The following is a 26,429-nucleotide window of genomic DNA, read 5'->3' as shown; positions in this document are numbered from 1 at the left end:
ATTCTTGTTTCAGCAAGCAGTTGTTACTGAATGATCATTTTGAACTCTTATATAGTTTTATGTTTTATTAATGTCCATCTGTGGAAAATCTAAGGTGTGTGTTAAGTCCCCTAAGGTGGAGGGATTTAGCCTCCAAACTCTGTCTCCTCTGTGGCTTTTTCAAACTCTGTCTCCTCTGTGGCTTTTTAGGTGGGTTTACAGCAGGTCTTGTTCTAGGACATGGCCCTTGGTCTCAAGGGAAAGCTCTTCTGGTATCTCAGCTGAATGCCAGGGTTATTTAAGGAAGTGTTTATGGGGCCTCTAAATTCTGGCAGTCTTGGAACTTCACTGTCCTCAGCACTGCTTTTTCCCCCTAGCACTGATCAACCTTCTAGTAGCTGTTTTCTCAATTTCATAGCAGCTGCTATTTGGTAAGCCTTAGGTGGTCTTGCTCTGTGTGTGTATAGCCCGTCCACGCTCTGGACACTCCTGTGTAGACTTCTGGAGGCCCCTTCCTGCGTAGTTTTCTACTGTTCAATACCCTTAATTCTGATTTCTGCCTACTGTATTTTGCTTTGACTCCAACTCTCTCTGCGAGGTCTGGAAATGTTCCTAGACAGCTGGGTAGTGATAGGGCTCACTGTGAGTTTTTCTTGTCCGTTTTCTGTTGTCTGAAAGTTACTACCTCATGTATATTGTCCACTTTTATAGTTACTTACAGTAAGAAGGGCTAGTCTAGGGCCTCACTTATTCCAGCCTAACTGGAAGAGAGTCTTTTGGAAACTTCACAAATGATTCTAAAGTTCTTAAAAATACACCAGAAAATGAATAGAGAAATCCTGAAAAAGAGTAAGGGAAATGTGATGTAAGTCAGAGTAACTTTTACAGGTATTAAATGTGTTACAAAGCTATAGGATTTAAAACATTATGGTACTGGTATAGATATATATCGTTGGGGAAGGCCTCCTAGAATTTACTATGTGGTAGTGGTGGCTTCTCGATCAGTGAGGAAAAGATGGCTTACTTAAGAAGATTATTTTAGAATATAAACAGACTAACCATTTGGAAAACAATGAAGCTAAATCATTCCCTGACTACTTCATCATAACTGATTCCATATGGAATCAAGATTAAACATTATATTGAAATAAAAGCAATACTACCAAAAAGAAGAGAGTAAAATTTTTTATTTCTTAGTCTTGGAATGGTAGAAGTCTCTGTAAAAATACATATTATTTTCTGTATTACAAAGGACACCATCAAAAAAATAATGGTTTCAACCAACAGTGAAAAAAATTAGTTGTGATATTTCAGATCATGTCACACTAATCTTACTGATCAAAAACTAGATTGGACTAATTTTATTAGCAAGATAAACTATATCAATGAGCAGTTAACAGAAGAAATATAAATGACTAATGAACAGGGAAGGGTGTTCAATATGTCATTTAAATAAATGCAGATAGTAATGATGCCACTGGACACAGCAGATTGACAGAAATCAGAAAAGGTTATTATTATCCAGTGTTGGAGAGCATGGGGGAAATATACATTGTCATTTACTATTTATGCAGTATAGCTTAACAGAAAACCTTTGGATCCACAGTATCTCTCATAAGCAAAAGTGAGCATGTACTCTGATCCAGTATGACAGGGCAGTTCCACAAATTATTGTTTATCCATTGATTCTGAGGATACCTTGCAGTACTTAGGCTGCTTTATGGGCCCAATTTCAGACTTACAGTCAGATTTTTTGTGGGTCACGTAGGCATATTTCTTAAATAATTTCTCCTCATGTTTCTCTTACATATTTAAAGAACCATGGATTTATCCAAAAAGAATACAAAGTCTGCAAATATAAGTGCTTGTATGTTTGATAGAATATTGAGAAAACAATTACATAAATAATGATGCTAAATCAGTCTGATAAAATAGAATGTGGTCTTCACATGGAATGTGCTCTGTATGTGGAGACAAAATTATATGATAAATGAAAAAAACAAGTCACAGAACATAATGCATAAGCATGATTATGTGATTAGGGAAAATGTGTATGCATACAGAATGTCTGAGAGGATATACAAATTTTTTTGAGATATAATTGATTTACAGTATTATATGTTTCAGATGTACAACATAGTGATTCACAGTTTTTAAAGGTTATTCTCCCTTTATCGTTATTGTAAAATATCGCTTGTGTTCCCTGTGCTGTACAATAAATATGTCCTTGTAGCTTATACATTTACATGTAGTAGTTTGTATCTCTCACTATCCCTACCCCTGTCTGGTGCCCACCCACTTCTCTCTCTCCACTGGTAACTACTAGTTTGTTCTCTGTATTTGTGAGTCTGTTTCTTTTTTGTAATATTCATTAGTTCTGTTTTTTAGATTCCTCATGTAAGTGATATCATACACTGTTTGCCATTTGCTGACTTATTTCACTAAGCATAATACTTTCTAATACTCTCCACGTCCGTCCATGTTGATGCAAAATGGCAAAATTTCATTCTTTTTTTATTGACTGAATAGTATTCCATTAGAGGATATACAAATTTAATAGGGGTTGTTTCTGGAGGGATGGACTTACCTTTTTGTTTTATGACTTTCTTATATAGCTTCTTTGCTTTTATTTTTCCATGAGCAGATTTTATTGTTTTTTTTCTTTCTTATTGAGCACGTTTTATAATACCAATTCAAGGGAAATCAAGAAGCTTGTACTTTTAGAAGTGTATTTGATAATGAAGTATATTTTGACACTAGGTTAGGTAAATTTCAGTTAGTTGAAACTTTGGCTAAAGAATATTTTAAATTGGGCTTATGGGAGGCTTCAGTGTTTTGAATTGAAGCTATATTTATTATACAGTATATTTTCTTGAAACAAACACTGTTTTGTTTTGACAGTATATTGCTTTTTCTAAGTTGAGTATTCATAATATTAATGCTTTTCTTTTAAGAACCCTCAACAACTAGTACTGCTTCAAATTATCCAGATGTATTAACAAGGCCTTCCCTTCATCGGAGCCATCTGAATTTCTCCATGTTGGAATCTCCTGCGTTACACTGTCAGCCCTCCACATCTTCGGCATTCCCAATTGGCAGTTCTGGATTTTCCCTCGTAAAGGAAATTAAAGATTCTACCTCTCAGCATGATGATGATAACATCTCAACCACCAGTGGTTTTTCTTCAAGAGCTTCTGATAAAGGTATTCTTGGCATTTGGTAGTATATAATTTTGGTAGTAAAAATAAATTTCATGGGATAATTTTTTCTAACTTGGTTGTCATTTTCAATTTATAAAAATATAGGCCTTGTAATTAGTGGCATTACTATGCATTGCATATTCTTGTTTCAGATATAGCTGTTTCAAAGAACACTTCAGTGCCACCTCTGTGGTCCCCAGAGGCTGAACGTTCTCATTCACTCTCACAGCACACTGCCACCAGCTCAAAAAAACCAGCATTCAACTTGTCTGTCTTTGGAACACTTTCTCCTGTGAGTACTAATTTGATGTGATTTAACCATGTTAGTTTTGAGTGTTTATTGCTTATAATTTATCATTATGTTTTTGTGCAGTCACTTGGGAATTCTTCAGTTCTTAAAACAAGTCAGCTTGGAGATTCTCCTTTTTACCCTGGAAAAACGACATATGGTGGGGCAGCAGCTGCTGTAAGACAGTCTAAACTACAAAACACACCCTATCAGGTTGGTTTGAATAGGAAGAGGATTCGTAACCATTTTTTTTTTTAATAATCAATAAGTAACTTGGCACTCAAATAGAGTTTTGGTTTAGTTATTCTTTGGTGAAATGATAGAACTCTGGATTACATTCTTTTCATTTAGGGGCTATATTAATATTATTTGAGACCTAAGGGAACATTTTATACATTATTTGTGATTTATTCATTCATTCACTCATTCATTCATTCATTTATTTATTTATGGCTGTGTTGGGTTTTTGTTACTGCACACGGGCTTTCTCTAGTTGCGGTATGTGGGCTTCTCTTGTTGCGGAACATGGGTTCTAGGTGCATGGGCTTCAGTAGTTGCAGCACGTGGGCTCAGTAATTGTGGCATGTGGGCCCTAGAGTGCGTGGGTTTCTGTAGTTGTGGAATGCAGGCTTAGTAGTTGTGGCTTTCGGGCTCTAGAGTGCAGGCTCAGTAGTTGTGGTGCATGGGCTTAGGTGCTCTGTGGCATGTGGGATCTTCCCCAGCCAGGGATCGAACCTGTGTCTGCCGCATTGGCAGGTGGATTCTTTTTTTTAAATTTATGTATTTTTTGGCTGCGTTTGGTCTTTGTTGCTGAGCGCGGGCTTTTTCTAGTTGCGGCAAGTGGGGGCTACTCTTCGTTGCAGTGCGCGGGCTTCCCACTGCAGTGGCTTCTCTTGTTGCAGAGCATGGGCTCTAGGCACGCGGGCTCAGTAGTTGTGACTCGCAGGCTCTAGAGTGCAGGCTCTGTAGTTGTGGCGCACAGGCTTAGATGCTCCATGGCATGTGGGATCTTCCCAGACCAGGGCTCAAACCTGTGTTGCCTGCATTATTAGCAGGCAGATCCTTAACCACTGCACCACCAGGGAAGTCCGTGTGTGTGTGTTTTAGGAAGTATGATGATTAATTCCTTTTTTAAAAAATTGAGGTATAATTTACATGTAGTAAAATTTACCCTTTCCACAGTATTTGAATTTTAACTAAACACATACAGTTGAGTAACCACTTCTGCAATCAAAATACTGAATAAACATTTCCATCACCCCAGAATATTACGTTGTGTATCTCTGTAGTCAGCCCTTCTTCCTACTCCTTTTTTTTTTTTTCTTTTCTATGCCTCACTCCCTTCGGCTCTTTCCGTGGCCCTTCGGGAGAGCCGTCTGCCTCTCTCGTCGTGACGCCGCCTCCACCTCCCAGTTCCCCCTCCCATCTCGCCCTTCCTTCCGCCTCAGCATCTTGGCACGTCCGGGCCCGAGCCGCCATTTTGTGTGAATTTCTGACTGCGGCGGGGGCTGGGAAGCCGGGGCAGCAAGGGCGGGCGGGGAGACAGACAGTCGGCCTGTCTCTGCGGCCCGTTTCCTTTTCCTAAATTCCTTTTTTTTTTTTTTAAATCAGCCTCGCTCGCTCTCCTCTTTTCCCTTCCCCCCTCGCTTGCTCCATTGCGCGCGGCCCGCTCTACTTACACCGAACCACCCACCAGTGTCCGTGTCCCCCGGGTCTCCCACCCCCGGGCCCGCAGCGGTGTGTGTGTGGGGGTGCTCTCGTCCCGATGAGGGCCCCGCGCCTGTGAGCGAGTGACCCCAGGGGCGGGCTGCGGAGAAAGCAGGCGGTGAGCGGCCCGCTGAGGCCTAGGCCGCGCAGCCTACGCGGAGGTCGGTGCACCCTTCTTCCTACTTCTACCTCTTGGCACCCACTGATCTGTTTTCTTTCCCTGTAGTTTTGTTTTTTCCCAGGATGTCATAAACTTAATCACATACTGTGTAGTTTTCTGAATGTGGCTTATTCAGCTTAGCATAATGTATTTAAGATCAGCCTCTGTATTTGCATATATCAATAGTTAGTTCCTTTTTATTGCTGAGTTATTGTTTATCTGCTCACCAGTGAAAGGATGCTTGGGTTGTTTCTAATTTTTGTCCATTGTGAATAAAACTGCTATAAACATTAATTTTCATTTCTCTTGGGTAAGTACCTAGAAGTTGGACTGCTGAGTCAGATGGTAAATATACATTAATTTTATAATAAACCATGAAAGTGTTTTCCAAAGTGGCTGCTACCACTTTGCATTCTCACCAGTGTTACAAGTGTGTTCTGGTCAGCACTTGTTATCATCAGTGTTTTGTTTATTTCAGGCATTCTAGTAGGCATGTAGTGATAACTCCAACTCACTGTGGTTTTGCATTTCCCTTATGATTAATGATGTTGGGCATCTTTTCATGTGCTTATTTACCATCAGTATATCTTAGGTGAAGTACCTAATTCAAATCTTACTGCCCATTAAAAAAAAATCTAAAAACATTTTTCACTGAGTTATAATTAATATAGAATATTAGTTTTAGATGTGCAACATAGTGATTTGATATTTTTATACATTATGAAACAACTGCATTAAGACCAGTTACCATCCATCACCATACAAAGTTGTTAAAATATTACTGACTATATTCCCTGTGTGTACATTACATCCCTGTGACTTACTTATTTTATAGCTGAAGTGTACACCTACGAATCCCCTTCACCTATTTCGTCTGTCCCTTTTGCCCATTTTTTAAAAAAAATTTTTCTTATTAATGAGTTTTGAGAGTTCATTATTCAGGATGTAAGTCCTTTATTAGATATACGTTTTGCAAATATTTTCTCCCATTCTCTGGCTTGTCTGAACAATATCTTGTCAAGAGAAGTTTTTACTTTTGATGACATTCAGCATATTTTTTCTTCTTTTTATGGTTCATGCTTTTGGTATCATATCTAAGAAATTTTTGCCTAACCCAAGGTCACAGAGACTTTCTTCTGTTTTCTTTTAGAAGCTTTATAGTTTTAGGTTTTAATTTAGATCTGTGATTCATTTTGAGGTAAAATGTTTGTGTGTGGTATGAGGTGTGGATCAAGATTCATTTTTTTTAACATACTGGTTTTCATTTTTTCTAGTCCTGTTTGTTGATAAGACTATTTTCTCCATTGAATTGCCTTTGCACCTTTTATGAAAATCAATTGACCATATATGTGGCTCTATTTCTGGACTTTCTGTTCTTTTCCGTTGATGTGTGTTTGTGTCCGCGTACATGTATGTATATATACACCTATCTTTTGTCAATACTGTCCTTTTGTCTTGATTACTATATCTTTATATTAAGTCTTGAAATCAAGTAATCTGAGTCTTCCAAACCCCCCTGTCCCCGCCCAAGATTGTTTTGGCTTTCCTAGTTCCTTTACTTTTTCATAATTTTAGAATTACCTTATCAGTTTCCACAAATCTGCTGGGATTCTGATTGTGATTGCATTGAATCTAAAGATCAATTTGGGGAGAATATGCATCTTAACAAAATGGAGTCTTCCAGTCAGTGAACACAGTATGTCTCTCCATTATATAGGTCTTTTTATTTCTTTCATCAGTGTTTTGTAGTATTCATCACGCAGACCTTGCACATATTTTGTTGGATGTATACCTAAGTATTTTATGTTATTTGGTATTAGTCAACAATAAATAGCCCAAATAGTCTATTCAGTAAATTGAATTCATAGTTAAAGTACTTTCCACCAAAGAAAACTTCAAGCCCAGATAGCTTCCCTGGCAAATTCTACCAAACATTTAAGAAAAAAATAATACCAATTTTATACAAACTTTTCCATACAATAGGAAGGCATACTTCCCAACACATTTATGAGGCCAACATTACCCTGATATTAAACAGGACAAAGACATTACAAGAACTCTACAAACCAGTATTTCTCTTGAATTACCTGCACAAGGCACCCAGTATATATAAAAAGGATACTACATTATGATCAAGTGGGGTTTATCCTGGGAATGCAAGGTTGGCTCAACATTTGAAAATTAATGTGATCTACCATGGAAACAAACTAAAGAATAAAAACTGAATGAACATCTCCACAGATACATAAAACACATTTGACAAAATCGAACATCCATTCATGATAAAAATTTTCAGTGACCTAGGAATAGATGGGAACCTACTCAACCTGATAAATTTTGTCTACGGAAAATCTTCGGGAGCATCATACTCATGGTGAAAGGTTAGTATTTTCTTCCTAAGATCAGGAAGAGAACAAGGATGTCTGCTGTCACCGCTACTGATCAGTGTTGTGCTGCAAGACCCACAGCAAGAATACAGAAATACAAGGCACCCTGATTAGAAAGGAAGAAGTAAAAATGACTCCCATTCATAGACAACGTGCTTATCTACATAGAAAACCTTTAAGAAACGCCAAAAAAAAGTTGTCAGAACTTACAAATGAGTTTAGCGAGGTCACAGAATAAAGGTCAACATACAAAATCAGCTGTATTTACATACATATATTAACAGAACAATTGGAAATTGATTAATTTTTTAAAAACATCAATTTAAGGTAAATTGCATCATTCTGTGCTTTGTCCCAAGAGTTACTTGATCATAAAAGTCCAGTTTCATGTGTATGTTGTCATGGTGCTTACATTACAGGTTTTGACCTTTTAAAGATGGAGGTGTAATAATACTTTAAGCCTGTAGGCTTTTGGTAGACTTTTGGAGAGGGAGATCCATTTGAAGATGACAATCCATGATATAGAAGTGACACAAAACAAGTATATATGAAGATTGTGTCTTGTCCTTAGGAGTAGTTTCTTTCCTAAGTAGAGGATGCTTCTATATGTAATTGACAGTAATTATGAGTCTTATTTCTGAGTGTGTTGTTCATGAAGGGCAATATTTTGTTACTTAAAGTGTTAACTGGATGTTGGAGTTTTTTCTAGAGCTTAAACTGGATCATATTACTCTTTTTCACAAAATTTTTACAGTTAAAATAGTTCAGCGTATATTAGAAGATAAAATGAAGCATGCCTGTGATTCATGGAATAGTCCAAGTCAGAGTATATTTCTGCTACTTCCTCCTCTGTTTCTTGTATCAAATCCTATACTTTTTAATGCTGAGTCTTGACATACCCTTAGAATCCTTGTCAACATGAGCTTCCAACTGTTCATCATTGATATTTGGGGTTAAATCTATTTCCTATTCCTTTCCTAGGGTGTTAGAGCTGGGAGGTATATTAAAGATTCTCTAATTCAGTTCCATTTTATTGATTTGTGAATTGAGGCCCTGAGAGGCCAGTGACCAGCAGAATCCAATGACAGACTGTCATGTTTTCCCCGAGGATTTTAATGTTACCTCATGTTTGCCAAAGCCTCTGGCCTGAACAGCAGTCCTAAACAGTGCACCAAGTTCTTAATAAAACTAACCTAGAATATTGCAGCTACTCTGAAAATAAAATGAATATTGGTATCAGAGAAACTTATTTAAAGTAGTTATTTTGATTCACGTTTTCAGATATTATGAGCTATTTATAGAAACAGTTATATTTTGATTGTGAGCATATTTTTTTTTATATTAAGCATTTCCAGACTACATTTGTGGTAGTCACTTGGATGTTTTGTGGTAGTCACTTGGCTATTGGAATGTTATAATGAGTTCATGACAAAAGGAAGTGTTTCTATTAGAATTTGTAAACATTGCTTGTGTGTTAAAGGGTACATGTTTATTCTTTATAAGGATTTTTCCTTAACTCCAATTTTAAGAACGTTTTAAAAGTTATTTATTAAGAAATAGCCCGAGTATTTAAAATTTTTCTTATATTAAAATTTGAGAAACAAGTCAGTTTAAAATTTTTAATTTCCATTTCAATAAAAGTTTACAGTCTTGTTTAGCTATCTTGGATGTTACTATAGTTAGAAGTTATTTAATACCAAAAATAATTAATACTAATGCAGTTCTCATTAGTGTTTTTTGATTTAAATATCAGGGATAAATTGATCCAGGTGATACTATAACTTTTTACCAGTTGTCTCATTTTTCACATTTAACATAGCTGACTGGTCTTTAGAGTAGCATGTGCTATTTTATCATTTTTATCTGATTGTAAAAGTAATTTCTCAGAGAATTGAATTTTCAATAAAGGCATAAAGAAAAAACGTTGAACATGAGCTTAATGATACCACCCAGAGATAAGTTGCTGTTAACAGTTAATCCTATTTCACTTCTCACTTTCATTCTATTTTGTAAATATTTTCATTGCCTGAAATACGTGCTTTAGAGTTTACGGTTCCAACAAATAACTCACGGTTTACATTATAGGCACCAGTCAGAAGACAGATGAAAGCTAAGCAACTGAACGCACAATCCTATGGTGTGACTAGTTCAACAGCTCGGAGGATATTGCAGTCTTTAGAGAAGATGTCAAGCCCTCTAGTGGTAAATTTTTTAAATCACAAATTCAGGAATGTAACAGAATTTGAGTTTAGTGAAAAAATCTTAATTTTGTTATTTCAACATTAACAGGATGCAAAAAGAATTCCATCTGTTTTTTCTTCTCCTCTGAATTCCGTAAGTTGACTTTTAAATCTTTTTAGGAGATAATATTTTTATATATTGGTGATGAGAGTCATATTTTTTCAAAGTTTCCCATCTATTCTAATAGTGTTTTATTTTTTCAGCCTCTTGATAGGAGTGGGATAGATACCACCACAAATTTTCAGGCCAGAAGGGAAAAGGTAAGACTTCTTTAGCATTTATTTAAGGTATTGGCAGTTTTGTTGTATTTATTTATTTATTTTGCGTTACGTGGGCCTCTCACTGTTGTGGCCTCTCCCGTTGCGGAGCACTCCGGACGCGCAGGCTCAGCGGCCATGGCTCTTTGATTTAAATATCAGGGATAAATTGATCCAGGTGATACTATAACTTTGGCCTAGCTGCTCCGCGGCACGTGGGATCTTCCCGGACCGGGGCACGAACCCGTGTCCCCTGCATCGGCAGGCGGACTCTCAACCACTGCGCCACCAGGGAGGCCCTGTATTTATTTTTAAGTTGGGAAATATACAAATTGACTTTAATTGGTAGTCATTAGGGAACATGTTTGAAAAAATAGATTTTTTTACTTGGACATTGTAGCCTCTTGTGAGGGCCTTACCACATGCTGTGTATGTAGTAGATGCTCAGTGAATATTTCTTGGTTATTTGGCATTTCCATCTTCAGTATCCTGGCAGTCTTTTTTTTTTTTTTAACATTTTAAAAAATTTTGGGGGGGGTATAGGTGATTTACAATGTTTCATTAGTTTCAGGTGTATAGCAAAGTGAATCAGTTATACATATGTCCACTCATTTTTTAGATTCTTTTCCCACATAGGCCATTACAGAGTATAGAGTAGAGTTCCCTGTGCTATACAGTAGGTTCTTATTAGTTATCTATTTTATATATTCCTGTCAGCCTTTATGAGTGACTCTTACCTTTTGATAAATGAAAGTAAGAGTGAACAGAGTTTGACGTTTTTATTAATTAGAAGTTCAGTGAACTAAAGCCCTCATTGAACATAGTTATCTTTGTAAATTTTCCTCATAAACAAACATTATGTCAAATTTGTTATGTGTGATGGGATTTCTAGTTGGCATATCTTCCATCAGTCAGCCAATGTACTGTTCCAAGATAGCAGAGCTAATAAAAAATAAAATATAGATTATACATTGATAACCTTTTTTAGTGTATTCTATTTGGTTAAAATTAGCTTTGGAGATTACTGTGGGGAAAAAAAAGCTTGATAGAGTTAAAGAGATATATTTTTTGTCAGTTATATTTGTGGCTAGTTAAATATCCTTCAGGGGAAGCAGATTCCCAGATCATTACTTGTGAAAGCAGTTATTATGATACCAAGTTCCCCCAGCAGTAATTGATTAAAATTATCATAAATCTCTGAATTAATTGTGGTAACTATATTCAAGATATTGGTAAATTATAATTACTGTTACTGAAATTCTGAAAGCTTAATTGAGTTTTTTCTTGGGATAGCATTGCTTCTCAGTTTTCCGTAGTAACCAGACATTTGTAATAAGGCAAGAGAGAATTCATTATTGGCTGCTGTGATGGGATTAATTTAAGCCATTAACTGCTTTTCTCAGACTCACTTATATCAGATTGCTTAAAAAGACGTAAAATTAAAAAATTGTGCCATAAGAGAAGTTCTCATCAATAAAAATTTTATTAATGGTTGAGTATAGTATCAGTAAAATTTTGGTAATGGGTGCTACGAAGTATAAAGACCAGAATACAGTATTGTAGTTCAGGTTTTATGGTTGTAATCAGAACAGTCTACAAAACAGACTTGTTCATTGAATTATAGGATCAGCACATTTGTGATGAGGATTTAAGGAAGAGCTAGTAACTATACAGAGGCTTTGCCCTGGAAACCAGTGTTGTTCACAGCTGCTGCTGGGTGAAAGGACTGTATTCATAGTATTAGTCTTTGGACAGAGTAGAAGCTCTTGGCTTTATAGTCGTCTTACGCCAACAGGATTTTTACTGTGTTTCAGTGTACCAAAAGAATGTTGACAAAACACTTGTGTACTTAGATAATGAAGTCAGTTCATCTTAAGATTTGGAATTCTTCACAATGCTTTACTAATTAGACTTAAATTGTACGAGTTTTGATTTGGTTTTTAAATAACAATGGAAGAAAATTTACTTGGAGAGAGATTTGCTCATTTTTTAGCAATTAAGATATTTTCATAGCTAGTTAAAAAATACAGCTGAAGAGAATGTAGATAGTAATTTGGGGAAAATGTGGCAAAATCAGTTTTATGTTTGAATAATATGTATGTTTATCAGTTTTATGTATGAATCAGTTCATATGTTTGAAATTCATCTTGTAAAAGCTTAGATTCAAAATGTTCTGCAATAGTTTCCATTTTGTGTGTGTCACGTGTGTGAAAAGGCATTAAGTCTAGAATAAAATAGTCTGTGAAACTTTTGAAATTATATGTGTATATGTAGGTATATGTCTAAATAAATAAGTACATACATAAATAATATAAATACCCCCCCACACCCTTGGTTCTTTACTTTCAGTTTTTCTTCCTAGTATTTGTTTGCACCCACTGGGTATTTCTCTAGGAAGTACTCATAGTCTCTGGGTTACATTAGCTGTTGTCAGATAATTTTTAGATATGCATTGCTGATATATGAAAATAAAAGTTTGTCTTTTGATTTCTGCCTGTCTGTAAGGTGGACTCTCAACACCCCCCTGTTCAGAGACTCATGACCCCAAAGCCAGTTTCCATAGCAGCAAATCGAACTGTTTATTTTAAACCATCTCTGACCCCATCTGGTGAATTAAGGAAGACTAATCAAAGAATAGATAAAAAGCACAGTGTGAGTATGTGTTTATTTTCACTAGTCTTTGAATATCGATTAAAATGAATAAGAATAAGTAATGTAAAGTACCAGTAACTTACTACTGCAGTCTAGCAACTAGATAATGCATAAAGTTTGTGAATTAGTGATGATTACGAATTGGTATGGCTTTAAATGGTTGGCACCTTGGTCAAATCCTAAATTAGTGTTTACTAGTAAACACTAGTATATATTCATTGTTTAGATTAAATAATTTTGCCACACTAGCTTTATTTGTGTGTTTTGTTAATGTTATTGAACTATTTGAAAATAAATTTTAGACACCATGACTGTTCACCCCAAACTACTTTGGTATAGATCTCGTATGTTGTCATGTCTAAGCAAATTACTGTCAGGTCCTTCCTAATATTATCTAATATGTAGTTCATATTCATATGTTATTTATAGCTGTTGGGGTTTTTTTGGTTTTGTTTTGTTTTTTTTGCCATACCATGCATCTTGTGGGATCTTAGTTCCCCAACCAGAGATTGAACCCGGGGCCCAGGCAGTGAAAGCGCAGAGTCCTAACCACTGGACTGCAAGGGAATTAATTCCCTATGGCTACTTTTGAGCCAGAATCCAAACAGGTTTCACATATTACTTTTGGTTTTGTCTTTCTAGACCTCAAATCTTCATGCTTACCACATTGTTTTTGTTTTTAAATAACTTCCTTATTGAGGTATAATTCACATACCTTGCCGTTCACCTATTTATTTAAAGTTTACAGTTCAGTGGTGTTAGTACATTCACAGCTGTTCATCTACCACTACAGGCAATTTTAGAACATTTTCATCACCATCCCCTCCCCCTCACCCAAATCTCACATCCGTTAGTAGTCACTTTCCACCTCTACCCCTCAAGCCCTAGGCAACCACTAATCTGTCACTATAGGTTTGCTTATCTGGACATTTCATATAAATGAAATCTTAAAATAAGTGGTCCTTGGTGTTTGGCTTATTTCACTTATGTTTTTGAGGTTCACATCATATATTAGAACTTCAGTCCTTTTTATGGCTGAATGATACTTCATTGTTTGGATATACCATGTTTATCCATTCATCAGTTGAGGGACATTTGGGTTGTTTTCACTTTTTAACTGTAATGAATAAATACTGCTGTGAACTTTTGTGTGCAAGTTTTTTTGTGGACATAGGTATTCGTTTCTCTTGGGTCTTACAGCTTGGAGTAGAATTGTTAGGCACATTGGTATTTGAAAAGGCCAGGTCAGTTGTCTTATATGATGTGTCTCGTATCCTGGGTTTGTCTGTTTTCCTGTGTCATTTAACTAAAGTGTATTTTTTTGTATTTACATAACATCTTCCTATTTGTGCCTTTGTTTATGTTTGATTTCATTCAATCTTCATAACTCAATTTCTTTAAAATTTTCAAACTAAAGTTGAAAGAATAGTACAGTATTTACCCATTTCCTTTAACTTGACCCACCAATCTTTAACATTTTGTTATATTTGCTTTATCAAACTTTAAAAAAATGATTTGAGCATAATTTTGGACTTGCAAGAAAAATCTTAAGAGCTCCACATTTTACTACATTTCCTTCATGTTTTGCTGTGTTTTCTACAAACACATAACTGCAGAACAATTACTCACACCAGAAAGAAACTTGACGTCGGTACAGTATTATTATTTACAGATTTTATTTAGATGCCAGTTGTCCCAAAAGAAAGAAAATGCAAGATCATGTCTTGTACTTAGTTGTCATATCTCTTTATCTCATTTAGTCTAGAACAGGTTTTTAGGGTTTTTTTATTTGTTTTTTGGTATTTCATAACATTGATGGTTTTGAAGAGTAAAGTAAGCTGCGTGTTCGACGTCTCCTCATGATTAGACTCCAGTGTGGTACTTTTGGTAGTAATACCACAGAATAGAGTCTGAACTCTTCTCAGTGTGTCGTATTAGGAGGCACGCTCTACCAGCTTGTCCCACTCCTGACACTGTGATAACTAGGTAAGGTAGCGTCAGTGGGATTTCTTCACTGTGAAGTTACTATTTTACCTTTCGTAATTAATAAGATAACTTTGAGAGGATAAGTATCTTTTTCACCCACCAGTGTTAGCACTATTGATGATGTTTGCCTGAATCTATTATTTGTAGATGCCAAATGGTGGTTTTCTAATTACACTATTTCTTCTACCTTTATGAAGTTGGTTTTCTACTGTAGGAAGTTTTCTTTTCTCTTTTTTGTGTGTATTTCTCTATTTAAGTCAGCGTGAATTCTTCATAAGATTATAATCTTTTATTAGCATTATTTATTTTGATGCTCATATTGTCCCATATTTGGCCTTTGAACTGGCTCCTGTGTGTCCTTTTAATATTTCCCCATCATTTTTCAAGCACTTAGTTTCTTTTTGATACTATAAAACAACCCAGGCTCATCTTGTGAGATTTCAGCCCCAGCCCTGTAATCAGCCATTTCTCCAAGGAACCCTGATTCCTTTAGATGGAGGAACTCTTAAGTTGCAGAGAATCATTTCAAAAGGAATATCCTTGTAAATTTGATTGCACATTTAATAGGCCATAATGAGAGATAAGTAAAAGTATTTTTGTGGTTGGTAAATGTATTAAATTTGTACACTGCTGTTTTGTTGAAAGGACAATTGTGCTTAGTGACAGTTTATTTGTATAATCACACTGTAGCTCTTGGTCATCTTTCAGGAGACAGGGTATAGGTTGCAGATTTTAGGATTCACTAACTAAAAAATCAAATTCCTGATTCCAGATATTAAAATTCACAGATAGAAGGGTGGTGTTAAGAAAATTAAATAAGCAAGCGTGTAAATACATTGTGTTTATTCTTTCCTAGACTGGATATGAAAAAAATATGACACCAGGACAAAGTAGAGAACAGCGAGAAAGGTAATGTCATCTTTATAGTGAAGCTTCTTTATACTTATTTGTAAGGTCTGTATTTGATTTGTATCTGCCTTTTTGAAGATTAAGAAGGTTAAAAAAATAGAAACCACACACACACACAAATCTGTCAGCTTTTAAAATGACATTCAGCTGAACATTTATTTTCTCAGTTGTTAGCAGTTCTAATTTTTTGGTGTTCAATTAGTTAACAAGTTATGGACCAGAGTAATACATCATTGGTTTTAATTTTCTTTTCCTTTGCCTAGCGGCTTTTCTTACCCAGATTTCAGTGTGTCTGCAGCCAATGGTTTGTCTTCTGGAGTAGGTGCTGCAGGTGGGAAGATGAGGCGAGAGAGGACGCGCTTTGTGGCATCTGAACCTCAAGAGGAGGAGGTAGGGTTGTACTCTTTTTTTTTTTTAACATCTTTAGGGTTGTACTCTTAATGTGTTCTGAAGCATCGTAATACCTGAAGTTTATTATTAAAAGCTTTGGTGTGGTGGTGAGGGGGAGACCTGGAGGTCCCCTGGAGGGGTGCGGTTTGGGGAGACCCAACACAAGAATAATCTGCCATTGAAACAGTTCCTTAAAAGCGTGTGTGTGTATGTTAAGCTGTCAGGCTTTTTTTTTTTTTAAGTAATTTTTGGCTGCGTTGGGTCTTCGTTGCTGCGCGGGCTTTCTCTAGTTGCGGTGAGCAAGGGCTACTCTTCATTGCAGTGCACTGGCTTCTCATTGTGGTGGCTTCTCTTGTTGTGGAGCGTGGACTCTAGGCGTGCGGGCTTCGGTAGTTGTGGCATGCGGGCTCAGTAGTTGTGGCTTGCGGGCTCTAGAGTGCAGACTCAGTAGTTGTGGTGCACGGGCTTAGTTGCTCCATGGCATGTGGGGTCTTGGTTTCCCCGACCAGGGATCAAACTGGCATCCCCTGCATTGCAAGATGGATTCTTAACCACTGGACCACCAGGGAAGTCCGGAGAAATGTTTCCACCTGTGTAACCCAAACCCCTTTCAAGCTGTCAAACATTTCCATCACTCCAGAAAGTTCACTCATACACCTTCCCTGTCAGTGCCCATTGCCTCCTGCCCCAAGGACAGTCACTATTCTCATTTGTTCCATCATATATATATATGGTTTTGCTGGTTCTAGAACTTCATATTGATAGTTAGTCAGTATGTATTCTTGTGTTCCTGACTATTGTGAATAAAGCTGCTGTGAACATCCTTGAACCTTTTTGTAGACATAAGTTTTTTCTCTTAAGGTAAATACTTAGAAGTGGAGTTATGAGGTTATATGATATGTATTTAACTTTTTAAGTAACTGACAAACTGTTTTCCCCAAAGTGATTGTAACATTTTACACTTCCACCAGCAGTGTGGGGCTTTTCTTAATCAACTACTCTTTATCAGTAGTTGACTGTCATCCTTTAAATTTTAGCCATTCTGCTTTGTCTATGATGGTGTCTCGTAATTTTAATTTGCCTTTCCCTCTTGCTTAATAATGTGTTCTTCTTTATGTGTTTATTGGCCATAATATCTTCCTTTGTGAACTGTCAGACCTTTTGCTCTTTTAAAAATTGGATTGTCTTACTATCAGGTTGTAGGAACTCTGTAAATTCTAGACCCACGTACTTTGTCAGATACGTGTCTTACAAATATTTTCTCCCAGTTTGACTTGCCTAATCCTTTTCTTAACAGTATTCTTTGATAAGCAGATGTTCTAACTTTATGAAGTCTGAACTTACCCATTTTTTCCCATTATTTTTACTGTTTTTTGTGTCCTAAGAAACCTATCCCCAGGCTGCCAAAAAAGTCTCCTATGTTTTCTTCTAGGAGATTTATAGTACTGCTTTTATGTTTTTCCTAGTTTCCTTTTTGATTCCTTATATGATCTGTGGATTATTAAGAAGTGGATTTAGTCGTGATTTTAATGTTTTGAAATGTATTGAAACTTGTTTTGTAGCCCAGCACATGGTCTGCTTGATGAGTCTTGACGAATGTATATTCTGCGGTTTGTTGGGTATAGTATTCTCTAGATATCAGTTAGATAGGATGACTGATAGTATTTCTAAGATCTTTGTTCTTGCTGAATTTTGGAGGGAGTGGGGTGGGGAGATGTCTGTTTACTGTATTGTTGAGATATGAGTTAAAATTGTCAACTTTTATTTGGTGAATTTATCTTTTTCCCATTTATAATATCAATTTTTGCTTACTTATTTTGAGGCCCTCATTGGTGCATACACCTTATATCTATTGTGGCTTCTCAGTGATTTGCCCCTTTTAATATTACTAAATGTCCTTTAAAAAAATCTTTGGAAATATTCTTTGTTTTGAAACCTGCTTTAGCCGGTGTTTAATATAGTCAGCCACTTGTTACTGGAATTAGCCTTCTTATGCTTACTAATTACAAGTTATATTTTTTTCCATCCATTTACTTTCAATCTGTGCCTTTTCGTTTAACGTAAGTCTCTTATAGACAGCATATAATTGAGTCTTGTCCTTTTTATCTATTTTCTGCCTTTTAATTGGAATGTTTACTTATATTATTGGTATGGTTGGATTAAGGTCTACCTTTTTTAAAATTTTCTATTTTTCCCACTTGTTTTTTGTTTCTCTCTTGTACCTTTTGAAAACTGTCTTCTTTTAGGTTAAGTGATTAAGAGGAAAAATGGATGTTTACCTCACATATTCTGCACTTCTTCCAGAAATCTGAATTTCCATTTGGTATCATTTCCCTTCACCCTGAAGAACCTATAGAGCAGGTTTTATGGTGACAGATTCTTAGTTTTGTTTTCTCCAAGTGCCTTTATTACACACCTGTAGTTTACAGAGATTTGGTTTGCCAGAGATTTAGACAGTTTATATGCAGACTTGGGGACTCCCCTTCTGTGGCTCTTCATTCCTGCATCTCCCCTTATTTTCTGCCTACTGTGATCACCCTTGTGTGTCCTTTGAATGCCTCAACCAACAGATTTGCAGTTTTCTTTCTGAATTTCAACTATCCAACTGGCATCAACTCAAAGAGAGCAGGAAGCTTACTCAGAAGAAGCCCGTCTTCTAAGTATCTTTTTCCCTACAGTATCTGCTTGCTTTTGGTTGCTTTGTAGTGTTTTCAGATGGATGTTTTTAATATATTGTCCAGAGTCTATAATTCTTATCTGTCAGAGCATTGGTCAGACACAAGCTCCTCCACCATTAGCAGAAGTGGAACTCTTTTTGTTTGTTCGAATCTGGGTCATTTGAGACTAGTGGTGGTCTTTGCTATATTGAGTTAAAAACCAAGGCAGTTCACCAGACTTACAGTGCTGACATTTATTAAATGCTTGTTTTGCATGCCAAGACCAAAAGTGACTTTCTTTCGTATTAATACCACAACTATGGTATGTTTTTTTTTTTTTTCTCATTTTCACCAGTTAGGAAATTGGTACTGAGGACAGTTAGGTTCACAAAGTCTCATGGCTGACTGGTGGCACAGCTGGGATTCATATCTTGTTTAGTTTTTTTTTTTTATTCAAGAGCTCACATTAATACTACCGTATCCCTGTTTATTCTAAACTTACCTGTAACTATTGATATATCAGTTCTACCTGAAAATAAGTAGAGTCAAAAGTATGACACGAAAGATGAAATATACCATTGTAAAACATGTTGTGTTTTAGGAAATGGAAGTCCCAGTATTACCGAAAATCTCTCTACCCATCACCAGTTCTTCACTGCCTACCTTCAATTTTAGTTCTTCTGTGATTACAACTTCCTCTCCATCACCCACTACTCCTTCACAATCATTAACAAACCAGGTAAAAGACCATTGTACCAATAGAGGTGATTTTCGTTTTTTCTCATTCTTTATTTTTAAAAAAGCTAATCTGTTTAAAGCAATGATTAATTTTCACTATGGAAATTAACAACTCAGTAAGATGAGAAAAATGGAAATAGTGTTTTGCTTTTTTTTTTTTAATGTACATCATGATGGGAGCATTCTTCAATTCTTATGAATGCATTAGAGGAAGAGTTGATTATTAGTTTGTTTCCAAACAATGTTGCCAGTTAAAATACTTTTTTTTTTTTTCAGTGAGAGTGGATTTATGTTTTTGTTTCTCAAGTAGTATTAACATTTTTAATCTCCTGAAATTTTTATGCTTTTTTCCCTTTTACATCTTCTGAACATATTTTTATAGATGTTATTTTTCCCCTTTAGATAAATATCTCCCTCTAAGGTAATGCATATTCCTCTTCCAAGAGGAAGCAAGATCTTATAGCAGTTAACTGTTAAGTAGTTTTCAGAAGTTAAAAAGTGATTTTTAAATTCAAAAGGGGAAAAAATTGCTTTTGGCTTCTTTGTAATAATTAATTTTGCTTAAGGTGTGTTTTTTTATTGTCAATTTCTTTTCTAAAAAACTATTTTTGTGTCGTTTCTTTAATAATTTGGAAAACTAGGTACAAATGACCTCTCCAAACAGCACTGGCAGCCCCTTGTTTAGATTTTCATCTCCAATTGTAAAATCTACTGAGGCAGATGTACTACCTCCATTATCTGTAAGTAACAAGCAAGGAATATTTCATATTTATTGATTTCAAAGGCATACTGTATTTTTAAAATCAAATCTAAGATGCCATTGGTAGTAAGAAATACCACTTTTCTTACCAAAATAATTCCAATGTACAGAAAACTTTGAATGAACATCTATATATTTTTCACTATATATATATATATATATGCATATGCATTTTCTTATGTACCATTTGCAAGTTAGGATGCAGACATCTTGGTACCCTTAATACCTTTCCATGTATCCCCTAAGAAAAAGGATATTCCTTTGTATACCCACAATACAGTTATCCTATCCAAGAAATGTAACATGATATAATAGTAATAGTGTTCATGTTCACATCTACCCATCAGCCCCAGACTGTCCTTTAATTGCTGTTTGTTTCTCTTGGTCCTGGATCCACTTACAATTAGGACTGATCTAAGTCATATTGAATTTAGTTAACATGTCTCTTGAATTGACTTTAATCTAGAAAAGTTGGAAGTTTTTATGTCCCACAATATGTATTTGTTTCTTCATAATTAAGAATAAATATTTTGAGTAAGAAAATACATAAGTTTAATGTTCAAATTGCCCTACCTGTATTTGGCATGTGTATCATTTTAACATGTTACTTTCTGTTTTTACTGTGTCCTTGTTTTCTGTCACAACTAGATGTTCCAGATCATTTTGTAACTTCCCTGCCACATGCCTGAAATGCACTTGTTGGCCATAAAGTCTCATACTTTTTATTAGGAAATGGCATTTAGAAATCCAGAACTGGGCATTAGGAACACATTATTTTACGTATTGCTTTGAATGAAAAAATGCTTCAGAAATTTAAAATGCTCTTGTTAAACTGTGACACACCATTCATTATAAGCACACCAATTTTAGAGATTTAAAATGGGAGAAACTGTGAATCTTAGAACATGTGGTATTCAGTATATTTTTTTGACTTGGCATAAAGTAGAGCTTTATATTTGATAATCATTTGAAGCTAAATGGACACTGAAAAGACACCTTCTCTTTCTACAGATTGGATTTACATTTAGTGTGCCCGTGGCAAAGACAGCAGAGCGTTGTGGCACTAGTGGTGCCTCAGAGCCACTTACAAGGAGTTCAGGTAAGGAACCATTTCCATAATATTTCACATAAAAATACATTAGATTGATATTTTAAATTATCTTTTACCTTTGGCCGTTCTTGTAAATGGTTTCATTTGAATACAATTAGCTCTCTAAATGTGAATGGTTACAGTTTGGATGTGAAAGGGATGGTCACAATAACAAATTTATCCACTGTCTTTGTTTAGTCAAAATAAAGTCATAGTTTATTATAAATGAAATCTTCCCTTTTTAACATCTTTATTGGAGTATAATTGCTTTACAATGGTGTGTTAGTTTCTGCTGTATAACAGAGTGAATCAGCTATACGTATACGTATATCCCCATATCCACTCCCTCTTGCATCTCCCTCCCACCCTCCCTACCCCACCCCTCTAGGTGGTCACAAAGCACCAAGCTGATCTCCCTGTGCTATGCGGCTTCTCCCCACTAGCTATCTATTTTACATTTCGTAGTGTATATATGTCCGTGACACTCTCTCAGTTTGTCCCAGCTTACCCTTACCCTTCCCTGAGTCCTCAAGTCCATTCTCTCGTCTGTGTCTTTTTTCTTTATTCCAGTCCTGCCCCTAGGTTCTTCAAAACCCTTTTTTTTTTAAGATTCCATATATATATGTTAGCATATGATATTTGTTATTCTCTTTCTGACTTCACTCTGTGTGACAGACTCTAGGTCCATCCACCTCCAAATAACTCAATTTCGTTTATTTTTATGGCTGAGTAATATTCCATTATATATGTCAACGGACACTTAGTTGCTTCCATGTCCTGGCTGTTGTAAATAGTGCTGCAGTGAACATTGTGGTACATGACTCTGTTTGAATTACGGTTTTCTCAGGGGATATGCCCAGTAGTGGGATTGCGGGGTCATTTGGTAGTTCTATTTGTAGTTTTTTAAGGAACCTCCATACTGTTCTCCATAGTGGCTGGAGATTTACATTCCCACCAGCAGTGCAAGAGGGTTCTCTTTTCTCCACACTGTCTCCAACATTTATTGTTTGTAGGTTTTTTGATGATGGCCATTCTGACTGGTGAGGTGATACCTCATTGTAGTTTTGATTTGCATTTCTCTAATGATTAGTAATGTTGAGCATCCTTTCATGTGTTTGTTGACAATCTGTATATCTTTGGAGAAATGTCTATTTAGGTCTCTGCCCATTTTGGGATTGGATTATTTTTTTTTTTGATATTGAGCTGCTTGTATATTTTGGAGATTAGTCCTTTGTCAGTTGCTTCGTTTGCAAATATTTTCTCCCATTCTGAGGGTTGTCTTTTTTTTATGGTTGCCTTTGCTGTGCAAAAGCTTTTAAGTTTCGTTAGGTCCATTTGTTTATTTTTGGTTTTGTTTCATTTCTCTAGGAGGTGGGTCAAAAAGCATCTTGCTGTGATTTATTAGGGTGTTCTGCCTATAGTTTGATAGCGTCTGGCCTTGCATTGAGGTCTTTAATCCATTTTGAGTTTATTTTTGTGTATGGTGTTAGGGAGTGTTCTAATTTCATTCTTTTACATGTAGCTGTCCAGTTTTCCCAGCACCACTTATTGAAGAGGCTGTCTTTTCTCCATTGTATATTCCTGCCTCCTTTATCAAAGATAAGGTGACCATATGTGCGTAGGTTTATCTCTGGGCTTTCTATCCTGTTCTATCCATCTATATTTCTGTTTTTGTGCCAGTACCAGACTATCTTGATTACTGTAGCTTTGTAGTATAGTCTGAAGTCTGGGAGCCTGATTCCTCCAGCTCCATTTTTCTTTCTCAAGATTGCTTTGGCTATTTCAGGTCTTTTGTGTATCCATACAAATTGTGAAATTTTTTTGTTCTAGTTCTGTGGAAAATGCCATTGGTAGTTTGATAGGGATTGCATTGAATCTGTAGATTGCTTCGAGTGGTATAGCCATTTTCACAATGTTGATTCTTCCAATCCAAGAATACGGTATATCTCTCCATCTATTTGTATCATGTTTTATTTCTTTCATCCGTGTCTTATAATTTTCTGCATACAGGTCTTTTATCTCCTTAGGTAGGTTTATTCATAGGTATTTTATTCTTTTTGTTGCAGTGGTAAATGGGAGTGTTTCCTTAACTTCTCTTTCAGATTTTTCATCATTAGTGTAGAGGAATGCCAGAGATTTCTGTGCATTAATTTTGTATCCTGCTACTTGACCAGATTTGTTGATTAGCTCTAGTAGTTTTCTGGTGGCATCTTTAGGATTCTCTATGTATAGTATCATGTCATCTGCAAACAGTGACAGTTTTACTTCTTCTTTTCTGATTTGGATTCCTTTTTCTTCTCTGATTGCTGTGGCTAAAACTTCCAAAACTGTGTTGAATAGTAATGGTTAGAGTGGAAATCTTGTCTTGTTCCTGATCTTAATGGAAATGGTTTCAGTTTCTCACCATTGAGAATGATGTTGGCTGTGGGTTTGTCATATGTGGCCTTTATTATGTTGAGGTAGGTTCCCTCTATGCCCACTTGCTGGAGAATTTTTATCATTAATGGGTGTTGAATTTTGTCAAAAGCTTTTTCTGCATCTATTGAGATGATCATATGGTTTTTATCCTTCAGTCCGTTAATATGCTGTATCATATTCATTGATTTGCGTATATTGAAGAATCCTTGCATTCCTGTGATAAACCCCACTTTATCATGGTGTGTGATCTTTTTAGTATGCTGTTGGATTCTGTTTGCTAGTATTTTGTTGAGGATGTTTGCATCTATGTTCATCAGTGATATTGGCCTGTAGTTTTCTTTCTTTGTGACATCCATGTCTGGCTTTGGTGTCAGGGTGATGGTGGCCTCGTAGAATGAGTTTGGGAGTGTTCCTCCCTCTGCTATATTTTGGAAGAGTTTGAGAAGGATAGGTGTTAGCTCTTCTCTAAATGTTTGATAGAATTTGCCTGTGAATCCATCTGGTCCTGGGCTTTTGTTGGAAGATTTTTTTTTTTGCGGTACGTGGGCCTCTCACTGTTGTGGCCTCTCCCGTTGCCGAGCACAGGCTCCGGACGCGCAGGCTCAGTGGCCATGGCTCATGGGCCCAGCCGCTCCGTGTCATGTGGGATCTTCCCAGAACGGGGCACGAACCCGTGTCCCCTGCATCGGCAGGCAGACTCTCAACCACTGGGCCACCAGGGAAGCCCAAGTTGGAAGATTTTTAATCACAGGTCCAATTTCAGTGCTTGTGATTGGTCTGTTTATATTTTCTGTTTCTTCTTGGTTTGGTTTCAGAAGATTGTGCTTTTCTAAGAATTCCAGATTGTCCATTTTATTGGCATATAATTGCTTGTAGGAATCTCTCATGATCCTTTGTATTTCTGCAGTGTCAGTTGTTACTTCTTTTTCATTTCTAAATCTATTGATTTGAGTCTTCTCCCTTTTTTTCTTGATGAGTCTGTCTAATGGTATATCAATTTTGTTTATCTTCTGAAAGAACCAGCTTTTAGTTTTATTCATCTTTGCTATCATTTCCTTCATTTCTTTTTCATTTATTTCTGATCTGATCTTTATGATTTCTTCTGTTAACTTTGGTGGGTTTTTTTGTTCTTTCTCTAATTGCTTTAGGTGTAAGGTTAGGTTGTTGGAGATTTTTCTTGTTTCTTAAGGTAGGATTGTATTGCTATAAACTTCTCTCTTAGAACTGGTTTTGCTGCATCCCATAGGATTTGGGATATCATGTTTTCATTGTCATTTGCTTCTAGGTATTTTTTATTTCCTCTTTGATTTCTTCAGTAATCCCTTGGTTATTTAGTAGCATATCATTTAGCCTCCATGTGTTTGTATTTTTTATAATTTTTTTCCTGTAATTGGTATCTAGTCGTATAGTGTATGGTGATCTTCACGTTTTACTCCTTCGCCATCTTGAAGGTCGCCCACTGTGTTTACTTTTGATTACAGCGGTTATTGTTACTCTTCTCTTGGTATCATATTTGATGTATTATTTCAGGAATATCCTGATGGTTATAAATTTGTCCTCAGTTGTGGGAACCAAGCAACAGGGAGCTGTGCTGTTGTTTGCTCCTGTCACTGGAACTACTCCTATTGCTGCAGCTTTGCTCCTAGGCCACCACTCACCAGATCTAGGCATCCTTCCAGGAGCCGTGACTGCTGGTTACTGATCCCAGGGCTGCCCACCAGGTCTCACAGAGGTGTCTGGTATTAACCTGTCTACCAGTGCTCTCAATACCAGACTCTCCTCTGTGCTAAGCAGACGTCATCATCTGAGCAACAGGAGAGCTCCCTCAGCGGGTCTCTGGCCGTGGAAGCTCTATAAATGAAATGTTACAGGAAGTTCATGGGTGGTCTACATTGTAATTACAGTGAATTCCATCTGTAGGTTTACTCTTGAGTTCACAAGCATTTTTATGTGTAAGGGTTATGCCAGCCTCTGCAGATAGTGATATATAATTTCTAAACTCAAAAAAATGGGCATAATAGAGGGAAAGAAATGAATATTCAGATAATTAAACCATAGGCTTTTGCTGTGGTGGTGGTGGTTTTGTTTCAAGTATTGGGTGTTTGGGAAATGAAGAATAATCTGGGCTGAGTTACTCAGGTCAAGAATTCTGAGTAAGGGCATTTCTCACCCAACAAACAGCCAAATGCAAGAGAACAAGAGGAAAAGCATGGCATACTTTGAAAACCGCAAATAATTTGTCATGAGATTGAGAGGTAGCTTTAAATTCTAAAAATTCTCCGAAGCTATGCTCAATAATTGGATTTTAATCTGAATGTGGTAGGAAAACATTGGGTGGTTTTTATAGGGGGTGAGATGGTGCCTTGGCGTAACAGCAGTGTGTTGAGTGGGCAGGTGGGTGGGAGTGGGGTGTCATATGCTGAGACACCAGTTAAGGGGCTGTTGCCTTATTCAGAAGTGTTTTGTTGACTATCTGCTGAGTTTGGGAATTTTTAAAAACTAGATCCTCCCTCAAAAGGTAGATTTAAAAAGCTGTCAAAGAGCCAGCTAAGAAAGTCTTTGTCTTTGGATGATCTGGAAGACAAGAGCATAGGTTACAAGAGTGGCAC

The 26,429-nt window shown here is 36.4% G+C and overlaps 1 protein-coding gene across 1 annotated transcript in view; it reads left to right on the top strand.

The window, feature by feature from the left end:
* The window catches only part of NUP153 (nucleoporin 153), a 74,136-nt gene that overhangs the window by 26,821 nt on the left and 20,886 nt on the right, over positions 1–26,429 (top strand). The window contains exons 3-14 of the mRNA XM_060023591.2: positions 2,934–3,182; positions 3,332–3,471; positions 3,553–3,681; positions 9,808–9,924; positions 10,012–10,056; positions 10,167–10,223; positions 12,726–12,872; positions 15,715–15,767; positions 16,031–16,157; positions 19,416–19,553; positions 20,194–20,292; positions 21,324–21,411. Of these exons, the coding sequence (XP_059879574.1) occupies positions 2,934–3,182; positions 3,332–3,471; positions 3,553–3,681; positions 9,808–9,924; positions 10,012–10,056; positions 10,167–10,223; positions 12,726–12,872; positions 15,715–15,767; positions 16,031–16,157; positions 19,416–19,553; positions 20,194–20,292; positions 21,324–21,411 (1,389 nt within the window). The remainder of the gene's footprint in view (positions 1–2,933; positions 3,183–3,331; positions 3,472–3,552; positions 3,682–9,807; positions 9,925–10,011; positions 10,057–10,166; positions 10,224–12,725; positions 12,873–15,714; positions 15,768–16,030; positions 16,158–19,415; positions 19,554–20,193; positions 20,293–21,323; positions 21,412–26,429) is intronic.

The sequence above is a fragment of the Delphinus delphis genome, chromosome 10, assembly GCF_949987515.2.
Source record: "Delphinus delphis chromosome 10, mDelDel1.2, whole genome shotgun sequence".
NCBI lineage: Eukaryota > Metazoa > Chordata > Mammalia > Artiodactyla > Delphinidae > Delphinus > Delphinus delphis.
The sequence above is the reverse complement of the archived record's forward strand: the minus strand, read 5'-3'. Positions and strand labels throughout refer to the sequence as shown.